General features: G+C 52.2%; 1 protein-coding gene across 1 annotated transcript in view; it reads left to right on the plus strand.

The window, feature by feature from the left end:
- AHCY (adenosylhomocysteinase) overlaps positions 1–7,187 on the plus strand; it is a 54,931-nt gene extending 47,744 nt beyond the window's left edge. Inside the window, exon 10 of the mRNA XM_054045694.1 lies at positions 6,290–7,187. Coding sequence (XP_053901669.1) covers positions 6,290–6,421 — 132 coding nt within the window. The 3' untranslated portion in view covers positions 6,422–7,187. The remainder of the gene's footprint in view (positions 1–6,289) is intronic.
- The last annotated feature ends 5,414 nt before the right edge of the window (positions 7,188–12,601 follow it).

A 12,601-nucleotide genomic window follows, 5' to 3' on the forward strand; every position in this document is an offset into this window, starting at 1 on the left:
GGCAATTCAGGGTCCCAGACACCCCACAACAGGGGTCCCCTAGTACTCCACTCTGCAGCCCTACCCCCATGCCCTGGCTTTGCCCCCACCTGGAATAGCAGCAGCAGGAAGGACCCCTTCCCTCCAGGACTCCTTTCCTCCCAGAGTGGCAGGGTGGTGACATGGCGCCCTTTGATGCCCCCCAGGAGCAGCAGAAGGGGCACCCTCCCCTGGTGAATAGCAAGGGTGGCAGAAGGGGTTCCCTTTCACTCTGGACAGGCTGGGGTGGTGGTAGTAAGAGGGAAAGAGAGTCTCTAGCAAGGGAGTGTATTTGCTGCGTAGGGCAGACTGGGTCCTCTGCACTGTTTACCTTCTGCCACACACACAGCCCTTTGCTGTGATAGGGTGGGTGAAGTCCTTAGAACAGTGGGTCGTGGAGCTAACACCCCTCTGAGAGGCACAGGACATTTCACCCTTTTCAGAGCTATTTGTTTCAGGCTCTTTGCAGACCCAGGCAGGTCATGTTTTCATGCTGTTCTTCACAGCCTGCAAGATAGAAACTTGCTTTTTATAGTGGAAGCTTAGATTCAGGCCTCATTGCATGACTTTTCCAGGAGCTGGGGCCTGAGGCGTGGGCCTGTGCTTATGATTTAATGCAGCGGTCTCTGTTTTGTGTCCGGGCTGCTTACTTCTCCTTTAATTAGTATTGATTTTTATTTGACTACCTATAGCAGGGGCGGGCAAACTTTTTTCCTGAGGGCCACATCCAGTTTCCAAAATTGTATGGAGGGCCCCCCGGGACTCCTGCCCCATCCAACCCCTCCCCCTCCGTTCCCTGTCCCCTGACTGCCCCCCCGCCGCCCCATCCAACCCCCCCTCCTTCCTGACTGCCCCCTGGGGACCCCTGCCCCCATTCAACCCCCGTTCCCCACTCTCTGACCCCCCCGATCCCTATCCACACCCACGCCCCTGACCACCACCCTGAACTCCCCTGCCCTCTATCCAACCCCTCCTGCTCCCTGCACCCTTACTGCGCTGCCTGGAGCACCGATGGCTGGCGGCGCTACAGCTGTGCCGCTCAGAGCAGCAGGACAGGCAGCCGTGCAGCCCGGCTGGAGCCAGCCACGTCACTGCAGCAGCACCGGTGCAGTGAGCTGAGGCTGTGGGGGAGGGGGAACAGCGGGGAGGGGCCGGGGGCTAGCTTCCCAAGGCAGGAGCTCAGGAGTCGGGCAGGAGGGTCATGTGGGCCGGATGTGGCCTGCGGGCCATAGTTTGCCCACCCCGACCTACAGTCTACTGTGCTCCTCACTCAAAGATCATGCTGCATCTTTTGTGTGTGTGTGTGTGTGTGTGTGTGTGTGTGTGTGTGTGTGTACACCTTTCTCTGGGGAAAATCTAAATCTGAATGTAGGTCCATAAAATGTACCACTTGTTCTTTTTCTCCATTGCCCTATCCCTGCTTTTATTGATCACTCTGTTCCTTGTTTGTTCACTACTTCAGTAGTCGCCACATAGTTTTCATCTATAATTCTTGAATTCAGAATTCCTTTGTTATGTGATATTAACTGTTTTATGGAAATGGAAACATGGTTACCTTACAATGGACACTTTCCCCATTAGCTGAGGCTCCCCATGGTTGGTATTGCAATTTGCGCATTGCAGTGCATGAAACAATGCTGGTGTCACGTCCAGCTTCGTTACCAGTGGAGTTTCGCTGTTGCTGGGTTCGTGAAATGTTACTCTGTATAACTCTGTCCCTTTTTAGACTAAAATAGGGTAATTGCTTCCAGGAACATGCCAAGCAAATCCATTTTTCAGAACTCACACTTGGTGCTCAGATGCATTTTTTCCAAATGTTCCGGTAATAAAACCCTTACTTTATGGCTTAGTGCTTTGCACAGGTTATACATCTGGCTCATTAGCCCATTGACTCCCTGTTCTTCCATCAAAACAGGACTTCTTTTTATATTGATCAAATAGCTCTCGTTACCCGTGATTTATTTTCAGTCAGTGCGTTCCTCTGATATTCAGATGCATTTTATCTGGACTGTAGCTTGCTATGGATTTTTTTGGTTTTCTTTTATCTTTGGCATTGCCATTTGTTCCTCATCTCCCCAGTTACAGCCACAAACATCTCTGCAGGAGGTTCTTTTTCTTCAGTGCAAATTCTGTAGCCATCTGCAGCACTGGTGCCATTATCTCCTCACCTTCTAAATCTTCTAGCACTCCTGTTTTCTTCGTTAACTTTCCTTTTGCTGTTTTTTAGATCTTTATTTCCTTTGACTCTCTTACACAGCACTGTCACTTCGCACCCGTGGCTCCCTTACATTCTTTGGTGACTTGTTCATCTCTACTTTTCAAGCCCTCTTCCACGTCCTATATATTTTTCTCCTCCGTTTTTCTACCAGGAATGCAGGTATTTTAAATCTTCCTTGAACCGAAGTTGTTAGTCGCAGTCATTACAGGAGAAGGTATATGTCCTAACCAGTCGAAGGAGCCCCAGAGCACAAATATGTAGCCCAATTATGGGCGTTTTGCAATTTATTTGTGTAAGACTTTTTTGTGTAGTGGTTTTCTTCATTTTATTTTCAACTGCTTTGTGAAAGTCGCATTGTTCTAAAAGGGCTGCTCATTACTGTAGCCCTTTCTGTGCTGGAGATATGGGGCTAAATTCTGATCCACTTGGGTGTGTTTGACACGCAGCATTGGAACCACCTCTGGAATAAAAGGCACCAAGGGCTTACTTCACTAGGAACGCACATTGAGGTTAGCTGCCTTGCTCTAGCTTAGATCTCTTTTCCCTAGTGAAGACAGTTTTATACCTTCTAGGGTGTACATCACGTTAGCTAACCTGAATGTATACTCCTAGTGTACACGTACCCAAACCGGAATGCCTATTAAGTGTCCGTTCATCTTCGAGTGATTGCTCATGTCCATTCCAATAGGTGTGTGTGCGCGCACTGCGTGCACGATCGTCGGAAGGTTTTACCCTAGCTGTACCTGTCGGGGTGGCTTTGAAGCCCCCTGGAGTGGCGCCTTTATGGCGGTGTATATAGGTCCCTGCCGACCCACTGCCTGCTCAGTTCCTTCTTACCACCAGTGACGGACATTGGCGCAACTAGTCTCTTGCTTTGCAAGTGTTTCCTAGCGTTTTTCCGTGTTTATAGTTATCATTTTTCACTAGATCGTGAGTTAGTTTTATGAGTTAGTACGTTTATGTTGGGGAGTTCCCCCCGTGATATTTCTCCCTGTCACCGGGGCATGCTGCGGTTTAAGCCATGCGAGAGGTATGGTAAGCCTATGCCCAAAGGGGATCCACATGCTGCTTGTCTGAAGTGCATAGGAGAGGGTGTGACGAACTAGGACTGCTCTTAATGTTTCCTCTGAATACTGTAGGCCTGCCTCAGTTTCCCCTATGCATTTAAGTCTCTAGGTGGTGGGATAAGGAGGTGTAATTGTTGCAGAGCAAAGGACCAGTGTACATAAATGGCCAACACTCTGTCTCCTGGGAACTGATGGCCTGGGCCCTTCCCCTCTACAAGGTGTGATAGCTAAAGGTGTTGGAGAACAAAGGAATCAGATGACCTCCTGGCCCGGGAAAGGGACAAAGCCCAGAGGTGGAGGGGCTGGAGGATGAGTCAGTTTAGAGCTGGCTGTGGACATGAAGTGAAGTGCAGACGTGGTTGTCTGGCTCACTGCCCCCCAAAATGGACCCAGCTGAGGGGTCCTGTTCTCTGTACCTACAAGCTCTGTTTTGGACCGTGTTCCTGTCATCTAATAAACCTCTGTTTTACTGGCTGGCTAAGAGTCACATCTGACTGTGAAGTTGGAGTGCAGGACCCTCTAGCTTCCCCAGGACCCCGCCTGGGTGGACTCGCTGTGGGAAGTGCACGCAGGGGCAGAGGAGGCTGAATGCTCCAAGGTCAGACCCAGGAAGGTGGAAGCCATGTGAGCTTCTTGCACTGAAGACAGTCTGCTCACAGAGAGGAGACTTCACCAGAGTCCTGACTGGCTTCGTAGGGAGCAGTTCCAGAGCATCGCCCCTGGGACTCCGTGACAGAGGGCCATTTGCAAGACAAGTGCACCGTTTGCAGAGGATTCAAGCCCAGAACTGAGAGAAAGAGAGAGACAGAGAAAGAGACTATCTCCTCAGCTCCTCTTAATGGAGTCCGCGCTTTGGCCCCAACCGGCTCAAGAACCTGCACTGGCAGCCTCGGTGTCTAGTGCACCGGCCTCTGTGCAGGACACCTCGGCACCGAGGAAGGACTCGCATAAGGAGCATCAACGCTGCTCCCCCACGCGCAAGGTTGGCTCATTGGTGCAGCACCATTCACAATCCCCAGTGCTGCACAACAAGAAGGCGGCGGAGCGGGGCTGCTCCCCTGCCAAGAATAGTAGGCAGGACTCCAGCGTGGTGCATCCCACATGGTCCTCCCCACGCTTTCGGACTCATCATGCAGGATCACGGCAGACTGCAAACCCCCAATCTGGAGTCCCTCCACCTCATGGCATGGAAACTCCATGGCTGAACCCGCTTGAACTGCAGTGTTTGGATTCTGTTAGGGAAGTTCTGTTGGGAAGCAGGAAACCCTCCACTCGTACGATGTACCTGGCAAAGTGCTTCTCCACTTGGTCCCTACAGAAAAGTACGCCTTCTTCCCTCTGCCTCCCTCCCCTCCCCCCACCCACCCGCAGCAAGTCTCTATTCCCCCTCTGCTAGACAACCTCTTATACAACAGGGGCTGGTTATATCTTCTATTAAGGTGCACTTGGCAGCCATCTCTGCCTTCCACCTGGGTGTGGGGGGCAGGTCAGTCTTTGGCAATCCCATGGTGGGCCAGTTCCTTAAGGGCTTAAATAGGCTTTATCCCCAGGTGAGGCAGGCTGTTCCCCAGTGGGATCTTAACCTTGTTCTTTCCAGACTTATGGGCCCCCTTTCGAGCCACTGGCGACCTGGCCCTTATCCTACCTCTCCTGGAAGGTGGCTTTTCTTGTGGCCATAACCTCAGCCAGAAGGGTCTCCGAGCTCAGAGCACTTACTTCCGAGCCCCCTACGTGGTCTTTTACAAAGACGAGGATGAAAGGGCTCCCCGTCTCAACCCAGCATATTTAGTCATGGATCACGTCCTGCATCAGAACGTACTATGACCTAGCTAAAATTCCAGCCCCACTGTTAACAGCGCACTCCACAAGAGTGCAGGTGCCATCCGCCGCATTCCTTGCGCAGGTCCCTATCCAAGACATATGCAAGGCAGCAACGTGGTCTTCCATCCACACCTTTGTTGCACTACGCCATCACGCAACAGACGAGGGACGATGCGGCCTTTGGCATGGCAGTACTGCAATCAGCAACTTGGTGAACTCAGACACCTGCTCTGTCGAAATTGCTAGGGAGTCACCTATTGGAATGGACGTGAGCAATCACTCGAAAAAGAAAAGACCGTTACCCGCCTTTTGTAACTGTTGTTCTTCGAGATGTTTTGCTCATGTCCATTCCAAATCCTGCCTGCCTCCCCTCTGTCGGAGTATTCCGGCAAGAATGAACTCAGCAGGCAGTGGGTCTGCAGGGACCTATATAAAGGTGCCACTCCAGGGGGCTCCACAGCCGACCCGACGGGTACCGCTGGGGTAAAACCTTCTGACGATCATGCACGCGGCGTGCGTACAGACCTATTGGAATAGACATGAGCAATCACTCAAAGAACAGTTACAAAAGGTAGGTAACGGTCTTTTCTTTGGGGAACTCTTCTGTGAGTCTTATGGCTTATCTAAAATCCCCCCCTTGGACACTATAGTACCCTGTTGAGATGCTATTAGGGCCAGGGGAAGAGAGGCTGGCAGCATGGTTGACTTTACCAGCCTAACTTTTCTTCTGTCCACCACAACCAGGCTGGATACTTTTTGGTTTTGCTTGTAGCTGACTAGCTTGCCCCCTGCTCTTGCATTAATGCATGGATATTACATTGGGTTCAAACATGTACAGTCCAGGAAAGGCTGCCAGAAGTTAATCTCTTGCCTCATGCTTGGACTTTAGATTGACTGACCCAGGTGATGTGGGGGAAGCTTCAGCTGAATGATTTTGTTACTGACTGCTCAGGTGTAAAGAGGTCACTGTACTCAGGACACAGAGGAAGAGCAGGACCGTCTCATTCTCACTCCTCTGCAGATCCTGTTACATTTAACCCTTGGGGTTGGCGGTTGGGCCTCCCTGGTGTGATGGCCACCATAGGGCACCACTTCACGGACTCCGCCAGCCTTCAGAGCTGGGCTGAACCTCCTGGGCTTAACGTTTTTTCTTATTGTCTTTCAGCTGGATGAAGCCGTAGCAGCCGCTCATCTGGATAAACTGTGCGTGAAGCTGACGAAACTGAGTGACAAGCAGGCCAAGTACCTGGGATTGCCGAAAGAAGGGCCCTTCAAGCCAGACCACTACAGATACTGAGCAGCCGGCGCTACCCAAAGAACAATGTGCAGGGATAAAAATCTTCCAAAGCTCTGGGCCGTGTGCTGGGATTCTGAGAACAAGTCGTTCCCCTTCCCCCTCTCACCACACACCCACACTCTTAAACAGGCATGGAAACTCTCTAGTAAAGGCATCATCCTCTCATTGAACCAGTTGCTTAGCTAATACATTAGTCGAGCGGATCCCATACACACCCATATTGCCTTGTAATGTGAGGGAGGCTGGGTTGGGAGTTCTAAAACACTGCTAGTAACCTGCAGTCTGGATATGGGAACAGGTTTAACCAAGTGACTTGTACCAGAGACGGTCCCCTAGTTCTATGCAAAGCTGGATGGATGAGACGAATACCCGGTGGGCCCTGGGGGATTCCACAGCACGCTGTGTCCCCTGAGGTTAGCGTGACGCTTCTTGGTTCGTTTACCCTGGGAGCAGCCTAGCTACTTAATCAAAGATGTTAGTCTGGGAGTCGATTTCCTGGGTCTAGTCCAGCTGCCTCCATCCCTCTATATTCAGCCTCCCTCGTAATTCTAGAGGGGCGTGGGTGACTCGGCAGCCTTTTCATTTGTGATGTGATTGGCTCCAAAAGGCTGTCAAAGGGGTGGGTGGAGGAGAGGATATTTGATTCTCTGAAACCACCAGTAGTGTGCTCCTGCCCTGACTTGGTTTTGTGAAGTGGTGAGGTCTGCTGTATCTTGTGCCTGTCATGGTGTCTTAAAGCGCTTTTATTAAAAACCCACAACTGTGATCTGATATCGTTCTGGTCCATGCGCCGCGGGAGGGAGAGGTCTCTGTTTCTGTGCCATGGCTGTGTCTGTTTTCACTGCCTCATGCAGCCCTCACAACCCACTCTCACTCCTGTGTCAGTGCGCATCTGCAGGTACTCTTGTTAGCTCTTCATCATAACTAACTCACACCATTCACGGTACAGGCCACAGCACGGTGGCTGGGCCGGAGCTGCTGCTCCCGGCTGTAAATCCTTCAGCACTGCTGCCCTTGACCCCATGTGTACTGGGGTGGACACCCGCTCCTGCCCTGAAGGGCTTGAAATCAGACCTGGGGTAGGACTGAGACTGTGAGAGGGCTGCTGCTAGGAAAGGAGCAAGCCTCGGCTGATTGGGGAAACAGCCATAGCTGCGGCCACGTCCCAGTCAGGTCACAGCTGGCCTGTATAAAAAGGCTGGGAGCCAGGAGCTCAGCAGTCTCTCTCTGTGTTCAGAGAGAGAAGGACCTGGCTGCAGGGTGTGTAACCAAGTGCCTAGAGTGGAGCAGGGCTGGGGAAAAGGCCAAGGGAGCCCCGGGGAGCTCCGACCTAGGAAAGCCCCAGGCTGCAGGTCTAGGGTAAGGCCAAAGGGGGCACTTGGGTTGCAGGAGACAGCCCATGGGTAGGCAGAGGCAGCAGGTCCAAACCCCTTTGCCTGTGATGAGTGGCTGAGACTGCAGTCTGCCCCAGTGAACTGGGGCTAGATGGAGACTGGGCAGTAGCCAAGACTAAGGCGAAGTGGGGATAGTGGGTGGGGGTTTCCCTGGGAGGGGGAGACCCAAAGCTGTGAGGGGTTATTGCCAGGGGGCAACACCCCAGATAACAGGGCACCGGGTCCGGGAGGGACACGGGGGCCAAGCGATAGCGGGACACTGGCCTGCAGAGGGCGCTCCAACGGCTGGAGAGCTAATTCCCAGAGATGACCAGCAGGAGGCGCCGCAGGGGTGAGTCCTGCACGCTTACACCGTGCATCTGCCCAGAAGACGTATAAATCTGGAGACCGAGACCTGCTCGCTCACTGTTGGCCAAGGTAAGCCTTTCTATAGCAGTGGTTCTCAAACTAGGGCCGCTGCTTGTTCAGGGAAAGCCTCTGGCAGGCTGGGCCGGTTTGTTTACCTGCCACGTCTCCAGGTTTGTCCGATCGCTGCTCCCACTGGCCAATGGGGGCTGCAGAAAGTGGCACAGGCCGAGGGACGTGCTGGCCGCCCTTCCTGCAGCCCCCATTGGCCAGTGGGAGCGGTGAACCGCGGCCAGAGGGAGTGGCGATCGGCCAAACCTGCGGACGCGGCAGGTAAACAAACCGGCCCGGCCCGCCAGGGGCTTTCCCTGAACAAGCGGCGGCCCAAGTTTCAGAACCACTATTCTATAGAACACTCGTGGTTTGGCTCCGGGAGCTGATGCGTAGTCCTGTTGTAGGAAAGGCTGTCTGCTCCTGCAGGTGCTTCTGCTGATTCACGGGGTAGCCAGAGATGAGAAGATAACAAATAATTTTTAATCTTCTCATTACGAATGCTCGGTGCTCCCAGTTCGTGCTTCATTGTGACTGTTCCACATTTATATTCCTATACCGTATATATAACATATTCCTTTCCTAAATACAAGGATAGGAAGGTAGAGCCTAAATAAACCATAACAAACCAAGCTCAACATGCTAGGGTTATCTACTCACTCCTAGCTCACGAAGGTGCAGGAGAGAGAAACCTACAGCAGCCCTCCAGCACAGTGCTGCCTTAGGGAAGGAATATCCACCACACAAAGGTGGTAAGGTTGGATTCCTATGCATAAACTCAACTCCTACTCTGCTTAGGGGCCAAATGTGGAATGGAGCCTCAAAACCAAGATCACCGTGGGCAGGATGCATTTCTTGCATGAGGTTCTGCAACTTTGTGAATCAGCAAGTTACAGTAGCAGGAAACAAGACCAGCAGGTTTGTATGGAATAGAATAGGGCTGGAGCACCCACAGGAAAACATTAGCGGATGCTTAGCACCCACTGATAGCTAGCTCCCTCCCTCCTTGCACCTCCCACCTGCCAGCAGCCCTGCCAATCAACTCCTACCCCTCCCAGTGCCTCCCACCCACTGCCATCAGCTGATCCACAGCATACAGGAGGTGCTGGGTGGGAGGGGGAGGAACGGGGTGGGGTGGAACTGGGAAGAGGTGGGGGGTGGGGGCTTGGGGAAAAGGTTGGGTGGGGGTGGGGCCTGGGGCAGAGCAGGGGGTTGAGCACCCTGGGGCCTGGAGGAAGCCTGTGAGTTTGACAAATCTCAAAGGAGGAGGGTCTTAATTATTCCCACTTAAAAACATAGACCTTTGTTTAACGAAGCCCTCAAGTAGATGCTTAACTTAAAGCTCAGGAGTACTGCCTTGCTCAAGTGCTTTGCTGATCCAGGGCCTCAAGTTCAAGATGAGTGGTATGATTTAGCGCTCTGGACTGTAGCAGCCAGGGCCTGCTGAGTTCTGCTCTTAGCTTGGAGGTTTCTCTGTAACCTTGGTTACCTTATGTACCCCTATTTTGCAGCTGGAAAACCACAGCTAGAGACTCATACTTACTGTTCTGGGGTGTTAGGGCTTTAGAAGGCAACAACAAAAAACCAGATAGAGCTGCTCCCTGTTGTTCATGTCTAGAGTAGCTGGGTTTAATTTCCCAGCATGATAGCTATTAACTCATGGCTTCTAAAGGGGTCATGGTGTATGTGTTATGGGTGAGAAACAAGTCCTGATCATCACCATGCCTAAACAAATCAGCGCTCCTTTTTCCTAAATTCCTACTGCTTGCAGCCATAAAGTGCTGATTCCAGCTGGCTCTGATGGTAGCAGAAGTGGCTCAAGTCTTCTCTCTGCCAGAAGAAGGCAACTCCTGCTGTGTCAGTGCAGTTTGAAATACTGAACGCTGAGCTGCCAATACCACTTCCACTCTGCAGGCTCTGTCACAACACTGACCAGGCCTGTCCCTTAGTTTAGGAGAGCTAATGAGATCACAGGCTGATGTGCTACTTGGAACTTGCCTTTGCCTCCCTGCGTATTCAAGGAACATAGAAGGGTGAAGGAGAAATCAACTGTCATTTATTTTTTACATTATGTTTCTTGTCCTTTTTTCCTGGGGGTCACTGATATTTTTTTAAAAGGTGAGGGTAGTACAATGGTTTTCAGACCTCTCAATAAGAAATGCTGAGTCAGCCCCTGCTGATAGCCAGGATGAAAACCTGCAGAGAGGAAAATGCACTGCAAAGGTGATGAAATAGGAATTTTTTTGGTATTCGTGCTTTGTTACATACAAGGACAGCATCCAGGGCCCATATTCTAAGCAATTCACTGGTTGAAATGACAGAGAAGGCAAAAGCGCATTGAGCCAGGGCAGGAGGCAGGCTGGATCCATGTTAAATTAACATATCACCTGAAACTGATCAAAGCATGAATGCCTGGATGTAGGTACCTCAGGGCTAGGGCTGGTGCTGATGCTTATGGCACTGATGTTGCCTCAGAAGGTGGCAAAGTCCTGATAGAGATGTGTGATGGGGTACACCTGCCCTGCACAGGGCTGGAAGGGGTTAACCCCATACTATGGAGGGAGGAAGTCCATGCCTCCTCTTCCCTGCTGTGCATGCTCCTACTGGAACTATAGTATAAAAGGGAGCAGCTTCTCCTGGTCTGACTGAGAAGGAGAGAAGATGTGTGTTGCAGGCTCCTGCCTGGAAGCTGTTGGAGTCCCAGACCTCAGAGGCCCGAGACCCAGGCGAATATCCAACTGTCCACAGAAGCCCACAAGGGGAAGGAGTCGTCGGGAACTTTGCCTTCCAACTACCTTGGAGAACCCGAGGACTTGTGGACTATTGGAAAACCAGGTAGGAAGTAGCCCAGGGAGACCAGATATTGATCTGGTTGTGGTACCAGGAACAGAGTCAGTGTGTTTCGGAGAGATCCCCACTGACTTGGTGGCAGATACGATCACCGCTGATAAGGTCCTGGTTGGGACCCAATGGAGTAGGGAGGGCCTGGGTTCCTGTAGCAGGGTGCTGGTGCAAAGGCACCTAATTAGTCCCTGCTCAGCCAGCCCCAATCAGGGGAAATAGATTGGGGCTGGGGAGAAGCCTGGTGCCTGGCCTTTAGAATTGGCTGCACTTGCGAGCCTGAGGATTCAAGGACTATAAAGGCTGGCTGGCTGGCAGCCAGAAGAAGGGGGAATGGCCAGGGGAAGGGCAGTCTCCAGGCTGAGGGCAGACTGTTTAGGAGAGGAGATTATCAGGCCTGCAAGCTCTGTATATAGCATAACACTGGAGGTGGGAGAAGGTTGTGTAAATAAAGCCACAGGTGCTGCATAACTAGAAGCCTCTCTGAGCTTTATTGGGGTGGGCAGAGGACTTGTCACAGTTTCCCTATCCCAGCTGCCAACCCACCCCTGGGTGGCAGCCCCCCTCCCCCCCCTTGGTCACTAGGCCATATTGTCCAGTGTGCAAGGGCAGTCTTAGCTGTGCTGAATCTTAGAACAGCCCCACAGGCTCCAGCGATTGTGCCACACTGCCCTGGGCTATAGGGCCACCTCATAGATGTAGACCACTAGGCCATGCTGCCCTGAATCTAAGGACAGTCCGTCTGACTCAGACCATTAGGCTATACCGGCCTGAGAGGAAGAGCGGTTAGCTGGACTTGGCCACAGGGCCATAACGCCCATAGGGGTGACTGGGTATACCTGCCCTGCGACAAGGTGGCTGCTATTCTCTTCTGCACCATGGCTGTCTCTGCCTGGGACTGCACTTGGCATTCCTGACCATTCTGTGGTGGTTCATTGCAGGCTCAATGCAGCCTTACCAAGTGGAAAGGCAGAGTCTGGGCCTCTGCATGTGGGGAGAGGAATCTGCCCCCCTCTTCCCACTCTCCCTTCCACCTCTAGGGCCCATAACTGGAATCTTTTGAAGCCTTAGTAAACCAAGCATCGGTGGGAAATATCTGGACATGGGAAGGGAACCTCTGGCTTGAATCCAGAGCAGATTGGCACAACCCTGTATGCTTTTGAGGTAGGCATAGGTACTAGGACTAGGGGTGCTGGCTTGAAATGGTTTCCATTATATACAGGATTTACAGTTTGGTTCAATGGCTCTCAGCGCGCACACACACACACACACACCCCCTCGCGCGTACAAATTGTCCCAGCACATCTGGAGGTAGGAGTCACTTCCACACAGTAAACTGCATGGAGATTAGTATCAGGGGCCCTATGCAAGCCCCCTCACAGTCCCTAGTGCAGAGGCTGGGCCCAAGGCAGGCACTGTAGTGCTGCCATGCTCCTGGTGGGCTGCTGTAACTTAGGCAGCCCAGGAAGCTGCTCCAAGTTATGCTAGCACAGCACTGTTTCAACCCCTGGCACGTCCCAGAACTGGGAAGATGCAAGGATGGCCATCC

This window comes from Malaclemys terrapin, chromosome 12 (assembly GCF_027887155.1).
Source record: "Malaclemys terrapin pileata isolate rMalTer1 chromosome 12, rMalTer1.hap1, whole genome shotgun sequence".
Lineage (NCBI taxonomy): Eukaryota > Metazoa > Chordata > Testudines > Emydidae > Malaclemys > Malaclemys terrapin.